We start from the raw sequence: 19,340 nt of genomic DNA, 5'->3' as shown, positions 1-19,340 counted from the left end.
TGCACGCCTGCAGTTCGGTCGACCGCCCCTTTGTTTCCGAGTGTTTGTTTGCGCCGTTTCGATGCAATTGTGGGGTTCGAGCCGCACGATTATACGCAACAATACAAGGGATCAATCCTCAACAACAAAAGGCGCCTACGCACAATTGGGCGATACTACGGATCAAACAGATTAACCAATAATCAGAACAGTATAGCAGGTAATCGTCATAAACCATACTTGAGAATTGAAAATACTTGAATATAGTAAACCTGAACATGATGGCGAGGTAATCATTTTTATGACCTGTAGAGATCCACACACAATAGATAAACAGGACAATATGCATCAGCAACAGAACAAAAACACTGCATCACCTGGCCCCGAAAAAGAAATAGTTCAAGTAAAATATTGCCATCTCTCGGTTTTTAACTTCCACAGAAAACATTAAAAAGATAGTGGTCCTACTCAAACTCCTGCTGTATGACTTCCTCTTGAACCTCCAAAACCTCCTCAACTTCCACTTCTTTAGCTTCATACTCTTCCTCTGCATCGCTGGCCTCTCCATCTCTAAGCTGTATCCTCAGTTCTCTCTCTTCCTCGTGCATTTTCTTCCACTTGGCAACCCATTCGTCCCATTCTTCTTGCAGCATCTTCCTCTTCTTCCTGTCTTGTTCGCTCAACTGCAGTGATACATCTTGATCCTCTAGTTCATATTTCTTGCTGTACTTCTTCAAGTTCTTTGCAATCTCTTCCTCCTTCTCGGCAGTCAATAGTGAAGGAGGCCTCGGGCGCCACAAGAACTGTGCAATGAAAGTTCTCTAAAGATGTGCATTTTTTATAGAATTAAGTTCGTATTAAGAATGAACTGTTACCTGATAGAAGTGATCCTTAGGTATGCTGTATAGTAGCTTTCCGTTGAAGGACCAAATGTGGAATCCATTTTCCATCTCATGGACTGAAGTAACAGAGGTTGCAACATACCTATAGATGCGAAGGTGTTTATAGTATATGATTAACATGATAACAAATAAGTTTCATGAAAGAGGTTATAACAACCTAGTGTTAAAATTTTAAATTATGAAGTGCCTAGAAATGTCATATTGACTTGATTACCCAGCTTTTGAACTGCAGTTCCTTATTGAAAACTTCGATGCATTTCCCTTTCATCTGAAGTTTATTGAAGGCTGTCCCCTGGCATGAACCAAGAGAGCAGGTTTCCCCATGTTACATTGTTAAAACTTAAAGTGAGTTGCAATTTGCAGTACTGCTGCAAAATGCTTCCTTTTTTCAGTTTAAGCTGAAGCTGTCAGTTATAAAAGCCATAACCTAAACAGCTGCAAAGACATAGCGACCTCCAACTGGGCTTACAACCTAAGCCCACATACTGCGAATCATCAACCCCTAAATGAAGGCAGGTGTTTATCCATCTCTTATAGGTCTGCTGGAGTTTGTAACAATTCACTAACAAGGAATCTAGCGCCATTCATGGATTTTTTGATGTCATCCAAACATTATAATGGTGATTGTATGGTAAGGAAGGACAATGCCCCTTCCTCAGACCTCTCAGCTTCAACATTTATGTAGTGCAGAAAAGAGGCAAGCCAGCCCTTAATCATATTCTCAAATTCTGATCGAAATTTTTCTTAAGAAAAGTGTTAAAAAAGTACAACAGTAGGGGCATAAATGAGAAGTGAAGCATAAGGATACTGTAAACGCAAATATTAACTCAAAAATCAACATCTGCAAAAGAAAAGCATCGAGGCTCTTAAAATAACAGTGTTTACCTGCCAGTTGGGTCCCATTCAATGTCAGTGGCCATAAAATGTTCACCTGTGGCCATAGTCTCTAGCTCGTCAACATTGTAAAACTCCAACTGGCCATTAAAACCCTTCAGCCCCGCAAGAACAATAAATCGGCCACCAGGGGACCAGTAAAGAGCATTAGCCTGCTTGGACTTGAGAGTTGTAAGCTTCTGGACACGGCCTACATTCTGTGCAGTCCTCATAGTATAAAAGCTTATGTCAGGTCGTGGGCCATCTCCGTGGATAATGGCAAATCTGTGTCCTTTGGGTTCCCAGGCAAATGCAACAATCTTCTCAGTTTTGGTCTCGAGCTCTTTTCTTTGTTTTGGTATACCTGTCAACCTTTACAGCAAAATACTCTCCATTGCTTTGCCAATACATTTTGCAATCACTGACACTGAAGAGGTTTTTCTGCCTTAGTTCCTCTTTACCAGGAATTTGAACAAGGCTTACCTATAGAAGGTAAAAAGAATTAGATAATTCTATTGCAAAAACAATAACTTACTAAAAAAACTTCCAGCTTACTCTTGCAGGTTGGTTTCCACCGCCTAGCTCAGGAACAAACAGAGCAAGTATAGGGTCAGCAGGAGACCAACTGAAGTCCACGACATTCTCAACCTTGAGAGACTTCTTATCAATCAGTGTGAAAGTCTCAGTTTCATACACAGATATGATATTCTTTCCAATTCTAGCAAAATACTTGTCTTCTTTTCCGCCACCCCACCTGAAGTATATATGAATACATACACAAGGAATATGGGAGTGTAAAGTAAGGATATTGCATTTGGACAGGGATATACTATTAATTTTACCTGAATACGGGCCAGGAAACTCCAGAAACACCCCCACTTCCACCAGTAGTAAACTCATCTGCATTTCCTTTGAAGTCTCGCATCATTTTCCCAGTTCGAACATCGAAAATATTCAGTACAACCCTCTGAGTCAAACAAACCATGAAATCATGAGAAACAAAAGGGAGAAACAAGAAAAAGGCCGGACTAAATGACTAATACAATTAAAGCTACTTACATGAGTATCTCGTGGGTTACTGGGCTCATGGCTGCTGTATGTAACCAGATATTTCTCCCCAGGTGAGAAATCAATCAGTTTCACCTGTTTTACGTTAAAAAAAATGTGGTATAGTTTATGCATACAATCAAAACTCATGAAGAAAACATTATTAGAAACAGAGCTACCAGTGGGTGCGCATATCGCATCAAGCGATTAAAAGTAGCAGCACCTCCCCAGATAGCAGCACCCTGCCTGTGTACTGTAGCCAAGTATGTCCCAAGAGGAGACCACTGGACAAAACTCTCAGTCCAATACTGCAAAATGAGAAGCCCATTATTAGTTATTGTCACTTTAGAGTGATCAAGAGCAATAATAAAAATACATAATATGAATTTACCAAACTTTGAAGCATAGTAAAATAACTACTACTCCATATATACTCACAAGAAACATGAGATAGAAAATGCATGTGATTCAAGATGTCACACAAGAGTAATATAATAGCTACTAACTCAGACGTCCACAACAAAATAGATATTTTAGAGTTCCAACATGAGGAAAACGATGTAGCGAAAATGCCAACATCACATGGTGGCCACAATAAAATTAAGAAACAATCTACAAAGGGAGGAGTCATTTGCTAACATAAGCATAACTCATAAGCAAAATTTTCATGAACAAAAGTAGGAAGTCTAATAAATAATAATATCAACAACATGATGACTTATAACAACAACAATATGAAGAGAATAATGTTCAACACAGCAATCTGCTCCACATATTAGAATCCTGATCTTCCACTGACCGCAAAGTTTATTGCTTTGGCAACTGTTTACATCATAGTAAAACACGATGGACCTTGAGTACAAGAGCCAATATCAAGAACTTCTGTGAAGACCACCTCCTACCAGGCTGTCACTATAAAAAATGAAGTTTCATATTCACAGAAGGATGCAACTTGTGCACAAAAAAGAATTTAGACCAACTGTAACAGTTGGCTGTTAGATCTTTAACGAGATAGCTTAGTATTGGGATTAATTTTTCAAGGTTAGAAATTAGGATTTCTTAAACTGCAAGCATTTGTTGTAACATTTTGGGTAGGTCAGAAAAGACATGGCTAACAAGAAGAGAGATTCCTTGTCATTCAAACTTATAGGATCATGCTAAGAGAATGAAACCTAATCATTTCATCAAAACCTATGTCCCGTATAAGTTTACACAACGAATTGCTACATATAGATAGTTAATGATATCACAAGTATTCATTCATTTCAATAGATAGATATATTTTCATACTTCAAGCTCAACTGATAAAATGAACGTACTCAATTTACTCCGTCAAAGGTGATAGTCATTGCTTACCTGGCGCCTGTAAACAAGTTGAGGCATCATCTGCCGAGGATCATTCCAGAAAACCTCGGTAAAAGCACCAGCACGAATAACAAACTGGTCCCGAGCCTTCTCGTCAGTCAACCATTGCTGCAAATTCTCCTGCAACATCACAAGCAAACAACCAAAACCCATCAACTTTTTTAAAGCAATCAACCTTTAACACAAAAACAATCATTTCCAATAAAAGCACTCACTCCGGGTGTGTAAGGCTTAATCTGTGCAGGTGTCCACTCATCCGGAACATTCATATACTTGTCAAAATCATCAAACAAGTTAACAGCAAATATGTGAGACTTATCCAACTTATACCCATTTGTCTTCTCCCTTGCTAGATCCGCTTCCTATAACAAATCAAATAGAGTAAACAACAAATACATATCACAACACGCTGATAAACATCTACTAACAAATAGGGTAAACGTAAGAAACGCCCCTCACCTTTGAGGTGACTTGCACAAAAAAAAAGTTATAAGGAACCCCCTCAAATTTAGGGAATTTCACAAAATCTCCCGAGCTTTGAAATTCCACCCTTTTATATAAAAAATTATCTCAAGTTCAGGGGTTTTTGTTAAATTTACCTGAGAAGTATTGTACTCGATGAAGCAATAACCTAGGGTTTTCTGAGTATCAGGGTTAACAGGCATCCAAAGGCCTCCATCTTTAATCACTCCAATCTGACCATAAATCTTCTTGATAACATTTTCAAGCTTCTCGAATTTCTCAGGAGGAACAACGGGTAGATTATCAACAACGATGATGTTTCTAAATCCTCCCTCAAATTCAAGAGGATCCTCTTGAAACAAATCCTCATCATCATCGCTGCAAATGTTGAAAAGAAATTGTGAATAGAACTTAAAAAATTGAAATGAATTAAGTTTGAATCTTTACCTTTCGATTCCGAAATCTTCACCAGGAGGAAGAGTGATGGAGTCGAGATCGACGGAAGAGATATCGATGCCCGCCCGCTTGGCGCTGGTTTCAATGTCTTCCATGGATACAACTGCTGTCATTGTTACTGGAGCAAAAATTTATGAAAATCGACGGATTTTATGCGATCGAGTTGGAAACCTTGGGCATCAATACACCTTCAGTAGATGTAAATCATGTCAAGAAGATATTTCAACTAAAAAAATCAATAATTTTGCACAAAATCATCGCTTAAAACCTTAAATCTAACAATATTCTATCAGATCTACAACAAATACAACGAAATATCCGTGATCTGTTTAAAAAAAGCAACACAAATCCTAAATTACCTCAAAATGATCACATCCAATGACATGTAGCATCCTTCACAACAGGATTAACCGCATTTTATATGTTCCGGATGTATTTACTTACTTTTGATGGACATTTGCGTATTCATTTTCAAAATTACAGTAGCACTAAAAGTAGTTCTTTTTATTCAATATCTTTATGGGGGAAAAAAGTACCTAAGGCAGCCAATAGAAATTTACTTTTATCAACAATGAATACGAATAATAAGGTCTCTTTTTTTTCAAAAAATACATATAAAATTGATGATAATGCAAGAAAGAGAATACGATACTTTAGTACTTACTTTAGGAATAAATATACTTACACCTATCCTCACGAGTCGGACAATACTATGTTATTTCCTCTGCCTGTATTGGTATTATTTACTTTATTCGTCGGAACAATCAGAATTAATTTTGATCGAGTAGTAATGGATTTTGAATTATTATCGAAATGGTTAACTCCTCATGCAACTCCAGAAATGTATCAAACAAGTCAGATATACAAAAAAATGTCACTCAGGAAATTCCCAATATTGCTGTTAAACTCAGATACAGCTTATGTTCGCAGCTTAAACTAAAAGCTATACTGAACAATTAACATCTCCAGACACATATAATGATAAAGAGACAAGTAAGGATTAGTTTGCAAAGCTATACTTCATAGCCTTGGACACAAGCATCAGACAAAAAAAGTTGCAGGGTGTTAAAACCAGGAACTCACAAAATCTAGACATAGAAACATTTATGTTTTATGAAGCTTTTTTTGCGTGCATATATAAATTAAAAGTATGAGATAGCATATAAATACTACAATTAGCGAAAGAAATTAAATAATCAAATTAAGTGTTTTGTCGAAAAGGAACAAACAAATTCACTATGCTTACTGCTTAATATTGTAACAAACAAACAAATATTATTATTAAATTTAATTATGAAAAGATTGAAGAGGAGGTCTGAGGAGAAGAAGAAAGAAAAAAATAATACAGAGGAGGCAGACGGATGGAAGCAAAACCTTGATCGTAGCAGATGTTGAATCCTGAGAGGAGACGGCGAAACGCTAACCGGAGACGGAGACGGAGGGCGGAGACGGAGACGGAGGGCCTGAGAGGAGACGGCGAAACGCTAACCGGAGACGGAGACGGAGGGCGGAGACGGAGACGGAGGGCGGTAGGGCTGGAGCGGCGGCGGCTGGTTCTGAGGTTCGAGAATGGAGAGCTAGGTTTAGATTTGCGATTTTACGGTGAGTGAAGAACACGGGTCGGGTAATTAAAATGGGTATGGGTTATGGTCGGGGAATTAGAATGGGTATGAGTTAAAACGACTGAGAATTAAAACCGAACCGAACCGCTAATTTTTGGTCGGTTCGGTCGGTTTTTTCGGTTTGGACCGAACCGTGCACACCCTAGTGAGCATATGAAGAACGGGTCGGGTAATGAGTATGGGTTACGGGTTAAAAACATAATGGTAAGCTAGCGGTAGGTTCAGGCGGTTCGGTTTGAAAAATTTCAACCCGACCCGAACTTACTTATAAATGAAACCGACTCGAACAGTTAATTTCTGATCGGTTTTTCGACATGGACCGAACCATGCACAACCCTACTTGAGAGGAGGCGGAGGTAAGAGGACGCTAAAAACTCTAGATTGGATTTTAAATTCTCGGAGGCCGAGTGTAATACTATACTGATTGGGGTTTTACGTTTCGGGCCGGGTTTTGTATAGATGTCATTTGTGAAACCGTTTCAGATGTGAATAGGAAAGGGCTCTCCATGGGCCCGAGTCAAGTAAAGTAAATCTCATGAAAAGGCAGTCCAAATGAAAAATATTTAAAGCCCAACTTTGCCCCAACCTAGAATCCAACCAAAAGGTTCTATTTGCATATGCACTCTTGTATCGTAATTTTTTTGGGTCTGAGCCACGAAGTGTCGCCATCCTATTGGATGGGACTAATCACTGCTCGCGCTGGGCGGTAGGCGCCGGCAGAATGGAGTTTAATTACCTGAGAGAGGAACTCGAACGCATGACTCCCGCTATGAACCGTCCCCACTCAGGGGTTCAAGGTACCTACCAACTTAGCCACCTACTCCGGTACTGAAATAGTGGGTAAACACAATAGATTTAGCTTTTAAGGAGTTACTTCTCTATCGGAACAGTTCGTGGTGGATCCAAGTAAAACCTTGACGTCATTTGTACAAGATACAAGCTGGATCCTTGATTCTGAACGAGCAACAACTAAATTTATTCTAGTCTTTTTTTGTTACTTTTGTACAAAACCATCTCATTTCTCCTCCTCAATTTTGCCTGGTTTACAACATAACCGGTGTATCAACCAGAAATACAAGCTACATTCAGAAAATTGAAAATATTGTTCGTGTGTTTCAGAAAACTGGGCATTATGCAAGCAGCGAGTGGCCTAAAGCCTCTCCACACTTCTGTCCAAGTTTCAACCCTCTTCTTTTCTGCCTTCACACGGCTTTATCGCCTCGCAATTGATACTCCAGCCTGCATATATCACAGAGGATAATGTAAAAGATATTGAAGTAAAAGCTATAATCATGGTTCATGAAATTAGTTATGAATTATTTGTTAAAAAAAGACGCAACAAGTCTAGAGAAACTAATTTATATAATCCTCATTAGACGCATTAACTTAAAGAAGTTATGAATTTGGATATGAATTATTTGTAAAGCAAAGCTGCAAAAAGTCTTGAGAAATTATAACTTAAAATAATATTTATTAGATTAACTTATAGACCAAGCGTCACAAAATCAGTTATGAATTATTTGTGAAACAAATATGTAAAAAGTCTAGACTCAATTATGAGCAATATGTAAGAAAAAACTTGTGTGTAACATCAATACCTTGCATGCATCCCAGGGTTATTTGTCTGCTTACTATGTCAATACTAAAAATACTTGGATCATTTGTCTCCCTCAGAATCTGATTTTTCAAAAACAGGCTTCGGCTAAGTTGCAGCATATGCACGTGCGATGAACTTTGGTTCCGTTGCAGCAGCATCAACGTACTTAAGTATTGCTTCTCTTTGGTCTTCTTCCATCCAAGTCTCCTTAATTAACCCTCCTTGTTGCAAATTCATCATTAAGTAATTAAATGTCATTAACTTCTCGAATTCAATAAATTTTAGTAGAATTCTATAAAACAACTGCATACCTTGAGAAGATCCTGAGTCAGTAAGCTTCCTTTAGTGGTACCAACTCTTCCTCCAAAGCCTGTGTTAGCACCCTAGAGGAGGGTGAATAGGGTTTATGCTAATCTTATTAGATATTAATGTTGATTAAAAATTATTAACAAATATATCCCAACAAAATTGATATTCAATAGATTAACGCAAGGATATATAAACAAGAGCAAATAAACAAGTGTGATAGAGCGTAAATAAACAATGCAAACACAGGATATAATTACGGAGTTCGGTCAACCACTTGGCCTACGTCTTCGCTCCTCACCTCAAGGAGATTTTCACTCACTACAACAAAATACAACATTGCCGACGAAACAAAAACGTCGGCAAAAGTCTAAAAAACGTCGGGAAAAATCTTTCCTGACGCAAAATGCAGCGTCGCTAATGCGTCGCCAAAAGTGCGTCAAGGAAAATATTTGGCGACGCAAATACACTGCATCGCCAAAAGTACACTTTTGGCGACGCGTCATGCGTCGGGAAAAGTATATCTTTTAGCGACGCATAATAATTTGCGTCGGCAAAAGTATACTTTTGGCGACGCATGCAGCGTCGGCAAAAGCTATGCGTCGGCAAAAGTATAGCTTTTAGCGACGCTATCTTGCGTCGCCAAAAGTATAGCTTTTAGCGACGCAGAGTGAAGCGTCGCTAAAAGCTATACTTTTGGCGACGCAAGATAGTGTCGCTAAAAGCTATACTTTTACCGACGCAAAATAACGTCGGTAAAAGTATAATTTTTTGCAACGGTAAATAGTATAATTTTATCGACACTAATTTGCATGACCAAAAGTAATACCTTTTCTGCCAACTACAAGCCTACACTAAACCTGAACATCCACAAAAAATTTACTCCCATTCACATCAACAAAGAAACCAAACATTAAATTATACTCCAAACAAGTTGCATATTATGATAAACAAAGAATTTGCTCCCATTACAAAATAATTACATTCATTCCAATTCCAAGTCAACACTCAAATGCCTGTTTAAATATTCCAGTTTGTCATATTCAGTGTTTTCCATTTCAGAGAATGACACATTATAAGATTAATATTCCAGTTTGTCATATTCAGTGTTTTCCATTTCAGAGAATGACACATTATAAGATTTACAGGAAACTAAACTAAGTTGAAAGTGTTTTCCATTTCAGAGAATGACACATTATAAGATTTACAGGAAACTAAACTAAGTTGAAAAAAAAATAAAGTGAAAGAACAGCACGATCAGTAAACCTCTTCACAGATGAAGGTTTATTCTCTTGTAGAGTTTTTGCGACTCTGTCTAACTCCCACATTTGTTGCTTTGCAGTCACTCTATCAGGGCCACAATACATATCCATAAGCTCTTTCATGTGTGGTAGCCTTTCCATCAGTTCTTTGATTATTTCCTGTTAGAGATGCTAGAGATATCAGTTCTTTGATTAAACAGTCTTCTATACAGTTTAAAACAGAAGCAAGATTTTCACGCAAAATCATAGCAAAGATCATGCAGACAGAGACTAGAGGCATTTGAAAATTACGCAAAAAGGAAATTAGAGACACCCTAACCTATCCCTCTCCAACTAATATTTTCTTCTTCAACATTCGTTCTTTATTATCAGCATCAGCTTCAGCTATCTCTGCTTCTATAGGAATAAAATAGCTTCTATAGGAACTACCTCAATCTAGCTCACTCGTATGGTGAAAAACTGATCAATTTGATGGTAGCTGTTTCACTAGTCTTAATAAAAAGTAAATGTCATAATAAATAGGTGCGCAGGATGTTATGGTAGCTGTTTCACTAGTCTTAATAAAAAGTAAATGTCAGAAAGAACAATTGGAAATATTTATCCCTCACACGGACTAAAACAATAAACTTTAGTGTTAGATCTAATAAGGGATATTCTTAAACTTTGATCTATTGAGGTGGACATTTACAGTTCAAGTATCAGCCTTTACAATGAATGTGCCGCAGTTGTTCAAGTATCAGCCTTTACAATGAATTTGCAGCAATATGCTTCCAAGGCCCTCCTGAAAACCACTTGTTTCATGGATTACTTTACACTAATTTCTTTACAATGACATAATATTAACTGCAGAAAGCAACAGAACAAATGAAATAATAGACCCAGAAAAGCCGTTTATGGTAAAGAAGCATTAGTTTCAACTGGAATAAGCTTGTATTATTTTACACAATCTTATAGTTTTATTACATGTAATTCATCAATATAATCAAGATTTTTATGAAGGCGGTAAAAGGGGGGAAAACATACCTTTCTGATGATATTACGTATTGGTTCAGCAATACTACGTGGTTCCACCGTTCCAAATGTGACACTTGGTAACAATGGGGTAAATGCAAAATAGTTACGAGGTGATATCACTTGTACATCATACAAGGAACTATCTAGAGTTTTCAAAAAACTAGTCCCTGCCCAACCAGTTCCAAGAACTACAACTTTCTTCCTTTTAGATGCTTGAGATAATTCAGAACCAATGTCTGACTTGGAATCAGCATATGCCACTAGTCCTCTGCCACTGCAAAGGAGAATACAAAGCTACGATGTTAGGTACAATAATAAGCCAAACTGAAAAAGTCATCGGTTTATATCATGTCTTAATCAAGATAACCTCATTAAGTTTTTCTTTCCCTTTTTTTTGTGGAAGAATATTCTGATAGCAGTTTGCTTTATACTTACTGATAAACTAAAGCTAAAGGGGGTTGAACCAATCTATGTTACAGACAGAGATGATATCTCGTACAATATATGAAATGCATGAAACATACATAACGACTGCTTTAACAAAAAAAAGGGCAGTTTCATTTTCTCAACAAAAAATGAGGGCAGTTTCAGAAAGAACTTTTATTTAGTAAGCTCTAGTAATTAAAAATATCTCCTTAACATTAACCAGAATTTGAGTTTAAATAAAGAGTGGAAAATCTTCTCTTTAGAAAATGAAACCGCCACATTTTGGTGTGCAAAGGCTTAAGATGTTTCATGATCATGGGCTTTCCTGATGCTGGGATTTTATATTTTATTTCTTTATATTTTGTTACTTTAAATTTTACATTCATTGTTGTGGACCTGTGTTATTTATTTATGATCTTGCTATAATTTAATAGTGTATGTCTAGAAACCATAAATAAGTCTAGTAAGAAAAAATTAAATGCAAGTCTGACCTCATCTTGATGATAAATCTCTATTACCACCGCTCACTCAAGGCTGGCTACGTGCAAGCAAATTATCTACATACGACCGCAGAACTAACAGTTAGCTGATCAATTCTTAGTTATTGCTATAGCTACTTGCAGAATAATCTACATACGACCAAATCAGTCTAAACAACTGCATAATTGCGTACCAGGCAAGTACACACTAAAGCAGAACCTGCACCTGCAAGCTGAAGAAATTCATGTTGGTTGGTTCTCTGTTTATATATATATGACCACAAATCTTGTTAATGAGTGGTCCGATAGAAAATCACGCGAGCTTGATAATTTGCCACTCAAACTGCAGACCCACTTCATTCACCATGATCTTAGATAGAAAGCACAGAAGGCAAAATGATCCTTACCTATGCTTAAGGCTTCCAAATGAATGGTCAAGATACATACATGATTTCAAGAAGGCAAAATGATCCTTACCTATGCTTAAGGCTTCCAAATGAATGGTCAAGATACATACATGATTTCAATCGCCAATGAGATTCATGAATCAAATGAATGGTCAAGATACATACATGATTTCAATCGCCAATGAGATTCATGAATCGGAAGCTTCCATACATAGTGAAACGTGATATATTTCCAGAATTAAGTCATATAATCAATCGGTTAAATCAATCTATTAGATGAAGTGACAAACTGAGATTGCATATTAAGATGTGAGTGCATGACATAGTATATCTCTCATTTGGTTTTCACCAACTCTCCTGTCATCTGAAATAAATTATGCATGGCGTTTCCACTTCATTCAGCAAAAATCATCGAAGTAAGATTGAGTCATGACTGAATGGCTACAATTATTTGTCTCCCTAAATCTATCATGGACAGAAAGATCAATGCACGCATGCAATTTTCGTCAACTTCATAGTAGTTAGTGACACAGTGATCCATGTTTGTGCACGCAATTTTTGTGATCTTACATTGATCAGTATCTCCCTAAAATTGATTTCTCACCACAAGTTATAACATACCAAAAGACCATTGAATTCATGTAAAAATCTAAAAGCTACCTCGAATTCTCCAAATGCCTGCAATCTCTCAAGGATCTGGCCCATGGGAGCAGACAACACCTACAAACAACAGGATCACCGTCATCAACAACAACAACACAAACAGAAACTAAAACAACAGTAAAATGGAAAGGGAAAAAAACCCATCACCTTTATCTAATCCAACCATTTTCTAGCAAATCAAAAGGGAAAAAAAATAACATCGAGCATAAGGGAAAGAACTTCCGATCCGCATTTCACCTTCTTTTCCATGACGCAGACGCCAATCTTGATCTTCTCTCCGGCGGCCGTGGCCGCGGCGGCACCGTCGCCGGCGTTCTCCTCCGCCACAGCCATTGAGCTGAGAATCAACCTAAAGAATCGAGAATCTTGAGGGAAGATTCAACTAAGATTCAAAGGAACACATCACATCATCATATTCTTTGTTACTGCTGTCTATTATTTATTATTTGATCTTCATCTAAAACTAGCAATTAATGCTGAAATCAGATAAGAGGGGGGGAGAATAAACCCTAATCCACTGCTTCCCAAACCGCTTGGACTCAATAATTTACGATTCAAAAACCAAAAACCCTAAACCTATGAAGAAACCCTAGGATGAGAGAGATTGGGGGTGAGACGCTAGGAGAAATTCTTACTCAGGACCGCCGCTCCTCCCTCATCGTCTCCCTCTCTCGCGCCGGGATTGAGGCTGGGAGTGCTGTGGCGTGTTGTATTGGGCCTCGGACTTCAGCTCTCTGACGATGGCGGCGGCGATCTCCGACGAAGGCGACGAAATTCAGAGAAGAAGCACGGGTTTAGGGGCGATTTTTTGATGAGAGAGAGAGAGCGGGGGTAGGGGTTTTGGCTCATCATGAAAATAAAAGGGGGGAATTTTCCCTCCCTTGTACGAGTGGGGAAATTTTCGGGGGCGGGTGGGGGGAGGTTTTGGCGACGCGAATAAATAAAGAAGCGTCGTAAAAATTTTAACTTTCAGCGACGTCAAATAGATACGTTGGGAAAAGATTACTTTTAGCGATGTGAGCCTAATACGTCACGATAAATGCATACTATTAGCGACGTTAATCCTAAAACGTCGCTAAAAAGCTATATTTTTTCCGACGAAAATAAAAAAATGTCAGGAAATCCATAACTTTTACCGACGCTAAGTTAAAACGTCGCTAATAATATACACTTTTAGCGGCGCTAATTATAAGCGTCGGGAAAAATATATTTTTTGCTGACGCTAACTAAAAGCGTCGGGAAAAACATAGTTTTTGGCGACGTATTTAACCATACGTCGGGAATAAGTGTCGGGAAAACTGCAATTTGTTGTAGTGACTATCACAACCGGGTTTTCTACGTTCACCTGAATAACGTTTACACCTTACACTCGGTTTTCTAGCTCATCGAAAACTTTACAATCTCACACTCTTGTAATCACACTCTACACCCTCTAAGTGTTGGTCTCTAACCTGTGTCTCCCTCAAGTGCTTGGATTTATAACATCTCCTTAGGATTTACTACTGACTCCACTCCTCTTGGGACAACTCCGTCTCTCACCACACTCTCCTCTCGGTGTACAATTGTATTACAAAGTGATCTACACAATGAAAGCTCAGATACAAATAAATTGTTCTCTACAATGGATGAGAACACAATTAAGCTCACACTTTTAAGTCACAAACCCACAACCCCAAGTTATACTAAGTATGCAAATACAATAAGCTCAAGTGGGTGTGTGTAACAAAGAGAATAAATCAAAACTAAACTCAATATAAACTCTAGCTTAATAAAGTGATAATCAAACAAATATATAAATGTAAACCTAGATTGAGTTTAGAAAAATTTCTCTATAGATCAAGAGTGAGAAAGAGAAGGAAATGAAGCTCAAACACCATAAGATGGTCTCCTCTTGCTCTTGTGAAAATTTCTTCACAATCCAAACTCTTAAAATGCTTAAAAGCTTCTTAAACAAACTTAAAACTCTCTTAAACTTGTTTAAAATATTTCTTAGTTAGTGAGAATGATAAATGCAATGAGGTATATATAGGGTGGAAGAAACCAACCTAAGAAACCCCCAAAAACACCCAAAAAGCTCTCAAAACAAAATCTGGAAATAGCCGTTAGAGGGCAACGATCACTACGGCGGTCGACCGCGTCGACATGGTCGGTCGACCATGAAAGACTGAGAAGCAACACTAGAAAGTGAGCTTCTGGCCGGTCGACCGCGGCGACACTGGCGGTCGAGCGCGAACTGATACCAAACCTGAAATGTAGTTTTCTGATTTTAAAACCCCTTTTAAAAATATCAAATAAATTCAGAAAAATATAAAACTTTGGAAAATGACTGTAAACATGATAATAAGCATGTTATAAAAACTGGTTTTCAAATAGCACTTCTCATTTGATAAATCTCATCATTTTGCAAAATCACATACGTATGAACATGTTAAAAACTTGATTCTGTCAAAATGACTTAAACAAAACTTTGAAACACTTTAGAATGGATTTAGAGACTTATACAAGATATGAAAATAGTGTAAACAAGTCTTCAATCCATAAACATAATATTTTGCAAATTTAATAGAATATGAAACTCATAAATGTGAAAATGAAGATTTATATTGTTTCGTATCTATATAGCTAAACCAAAACAACTTATCCATAAAGAAAACAAATAAGTATTATATATCTTTTTGTTTGCAAAAACTTTGTTTGTGGATAAGACAAAAAATGGATAAACCAAGAAATCGTGTGTGTATATAAATTTGAGCTTAAAGTATTAAACACACAAAGTATAAACCTATACTACATTACCCAAGCTTGAATGATTTTCATTTAGCTCTTTCTTGGATAACATTACGGATGAAGCTTGAACTTGGATCTTTAACTTGAATTGCATTGCTTCACACCACTATTCCGCCAACCTCCATTGGATATAATCGTTGAAGCGCAATTACATCCAACCTCAACACATTGTTTGTCTAGAGTAAATACGAAAACACAAGCACTAGACAAACAATATTAATTGTAAATTATTTGTTAAAACATCATCAAAACAAAAAGACCAACAATCTCCCCCTTTTTGATAATGACAAACAATTTATAAAAAGAGATATGCATGATACGAAATGAATATATAAATTATAATTATCATGCATATAAACAAGACTAGATATACTCACAGTATTTCTCCCCCTTCGGCAACATCAAAAATGGGAAAAATGATAAGAGAGCGAAGGCTCCCCCCTACCAAAATGCCTTAAGGAATATATGCAATGAAATGCTAAGGCAAACATATGTGAGTAAGCATAGATGAACAACATGCTAAACAAAACTCACATAAAGAAAGACTAAGTGAACACATAAACATATATCATAAAGAGAAAATGTCACGAGAGTCTAAAACACTAATATACTAAAAACAAAAGATTAAAAATAAGATTTGAAAATCAAAACTCAAGAATCAAAAGATTTATCAATAAATTCAAAAAAAAATTATAAATTGTCAAACTTAAATCATGTTTGATTAAGAACACATATAGACATATTATTGTTAAAGGTGTCTCAATACACAAACATAAAAACATTATATGGATTTAAACAAAAGTAGATCGTGAAATCAAATAAAGAGAAATCATGAACCTCATGAAAGTTTAAATAAAAACCACACATGATATCAAATGAAATTCAAAGTCTATATGTTGTATCATTTTTATTTGATTAAAAACAAGATAGGCGAGCATAATAAGCTCTTGAAACTAGTTTCAATCCTTACAAAGCTATTTGTACCCAGTAAACATGATTTGGAAATAAATTACCAATAAATCCGGAGGGGTTGCTCAATCACATAAACCTCTCATTTAAAACAAAGTATATATCCATAAAGAATGTTTGATCAATAAAAGAAATATTCTTTGTAGAATTTGATCAAACCACATAAAGAATACATTATAAAGCACAATATGATGATCCATACGCTCAAACACACAAATATCATCATAAATGTATTTTATAATGAATCCGTAAGCACAAACATATTGTTCATACCAAAAACTACATAGTTCAAAACCAAAACTATCAAATATATGAGAAACATGAACTATGGTTAAAGCACAAAAATAAATTATTTTTTAATTTTTCAACAATATAAATGTATATATATATATATTGAAAATAAAAATATGAACCCTAAAATCTAAAAACACAAAATAAACACAATTAATTTTGTTTCTAAGAACTTTTGGTGCTGAAGGATTTAGGGACATGACCCCTATCATGAAAGCTCAAAGCCCTAGGGTTATGATCCCTTTTGGAAGCATGTGGTGCACTAACACAGTCAAAATAATATTCATTTAAATGATCATTTCGATTGCAATTTGTGCAATGAAAAGAGTGAAAATGTTTGTGTTGACCAAGTGGGCGTGCACGGGAATCATTTGCAAACATAGATGATCTTTTAAATTTATTTTGCAAATGAGAAACATTGTTAAACAAACATGGTTTATTTAAGAATTTGGCAAGTTTGAATATTTTCTCAAATCAAAACAAAACTTTGTCAAATGGCCAAATCTACCACAAAAATCATATTTGTACACACTAGCATGCTTATGATGAACTTTATGAGTGTGTGCATGTGTGTGTTGATGAGAAACCTTATGAGATACACAAAAAGCTTTAATCTTAGAGGATTTGTATGCATCATAGCAAAATTTAACTAAATGATATTTTCGGCCACAAATAGAATACTTGTAAATTTTACTATATATGTGTGCATGATGTATGGGATGTTTGGATGTAGTAGCATGAGACTTAGCACACATATCCATAAGTTTTTTGTGATTATTAATACGTGTAGTAAGGGTTGAATCTAAGAATAAAATGTGATTTTTAACATGATTCAACTCATTGTTGGGCACATATGCATTGGTATTAGAAGTAGAGCATGTATGATTATTCTTAAAAGAATCAAATTCATTTCTAATAGCTTCTACTTCTATCATGGCATTGTTCTTATCATGAGTTAAGCTAGTTATGGATGAGGTCAACTTTTTATTTTTCAAACTTAACATATCATTGTTTTCTTTTAATATTACATTTTTTTAGTAATGATATCAAGTTTAAAAACTAGCGACTCATGATCGGATTTCAAAACAACATGCTTGCTTTTTAAGTTTACAAAATTTTGTTGTAATTTAGTGTAGGCATGTGATAATCTATCATAGGCACAAGCGAGTTCATCAATAGTTAAATCACATTCAGATTCGGACTCTCATACCTCGCTAAGGCTATCGCCTAGTGGCCGTGTGCACAAAGAAGATGATGATGCTCCACTAGAACTTGAGGAGGAAGCCACCAAAGCGCATTGTATCTCCTCCAAGTTCCCTTGATGTACTTCTATGAATTTCCATAAATTGTAAACACTATCAAAAGAATCAAACTTGTTAGAAAAAGATGAATCAAAGGCATTTAGTAAAAACTCTAACAATAGCTTGTTCATGGTAAACTTTCTTTTATCATCTTTACTCCATTTGGATTTCTCCGAAGTGGGTACAATATAAGCATAATCAATTATTTTTCACAAATTGAAATGTTTAGATGTGCAAAGAGCTTAAATCTAGCACACCATTGATCATAAGGGAAATCATTTAATTTTGGAGTAATATCTATAGCATAGCCTACATAGGGTGCACCGTGTATATTCATAATAAATATATGCAAAAAAGATACAAATAAAATCAAAACAAGATTAGCAACATAAGATAACTTTGATCTTTAACTCAAGACGATTAAACCTTAAATCAAAGAGCACCAAGCTCTAATACCAATTGTTAGTACCCTAGAGGGGGGTGAATAGGGTTTATGCTAATCTCATTAGATATTAATACCGATTAAAACTTATTAACAAATATATCCCAACAAAATTGATATTCAATAGATTAACGCAAGGATATATAAACAAGTGTGATAGTGCGCAAATAAACAATGCAAACACACGATATAATTACGGAGTTCGGTCAACAACTTGACCTATGTCTCCGCTCCTCACCTCGAGGAGATCTCCACTATCATAACTGGATTTTCTATGCTCACCTGAATAACGTTTACACCTCACACTCGGTTTTCTAGCTCACCGAAAACTTTACAATCTCACACTCTTGTAATCACACTCTACACCCTCTAAGTATTGGTCTCTAGCCCGTGTCTCCCTCAAGTGCTCGGATTTACAACCTCTCCCTACGATTTACTACCGACACCACTCCTCTTGGGACAACCCTGTCTCTCATCACATACTCCTCTCGGTGTACAAGTGTATTACAAAGTGATCTACACAATAAAAGCGCAAATACAAATAAATTGTTCTCTACAATAGATGAGAACACAATTAAGCTCACACTCTAAGTTACAAACCCACAACCCCAAGTTATACTAAGTATGCAAATACAATAAGCTCAGGTGGGTGTGTGTAACAAAGAGAATAAATCAAAACTAAACTTAATA

General features: G+C 36.4%; 2 protein-coding genes across 2 annotated transcripts; both read right to left on the bottom strand.

Annotated features, from left to right (window-relative positions):
* On the bottom strand, positions 220-6,546 carry LOC109830142 (eukaryotic translation initiation factor 3 subunit B-like). The gene is given in 13 exon segments (XM_020397309.1): positions 220-782; positions 855-963; positions 1,767-2,099; positions 2,101-2,237; positions 2,310-2,508; positions 2,597-2,721; positions 2,814-2,897; positions 2,981-3,109; positions 4,158-4,286; positions 4,382-4,528; positions 4,766-5,006; positions 5,076-5,272; positions 6,459-6,546. Coding segments are annotated over 12 exon segments (2,094 nt in total). The 5' UTR covers positions 5,198-5,272; positions 6,459-6,546; the 3' UTR covers positions 220-443.
* LOC109830141 (probable NADH-ubiquinone oxidoreductase C947.15c, mitochondrial) lies at positions 9,539-13,204 on the bottom strand (the record flags this gene model as incomplete). Its single annotated transcript, XM_020397308.1, has 5 exons — positions 9,539-9,666; positions 9,789-10,030; positions 10,895-11,159; positions 12,858-12,917; positions 13,098-13,204. Coding segments are annotated over 4 exons (639 nt in total), but the record flags the coding sequence as incomplete, so codon positions are not given.

This window comes from Asparagus officinalis, chromosome 2 (assembly GCF_001876935.1).
Source record: "Asparagus officinalis chromosome 2, Aspof.V1, whole genome shotgun sequence".
NCBI lineage: Eukaryota > Viridiplantae > Streptophyta > Magnoliopsida > Asparagales > Asparagaceae > Asparagus > Asparagus officinalis.
The sequence above is the reverse complement of the archived record's forward strand: the minus strand, read 5'-3'. Positions and strand labels throughout refer to the sequence as shown.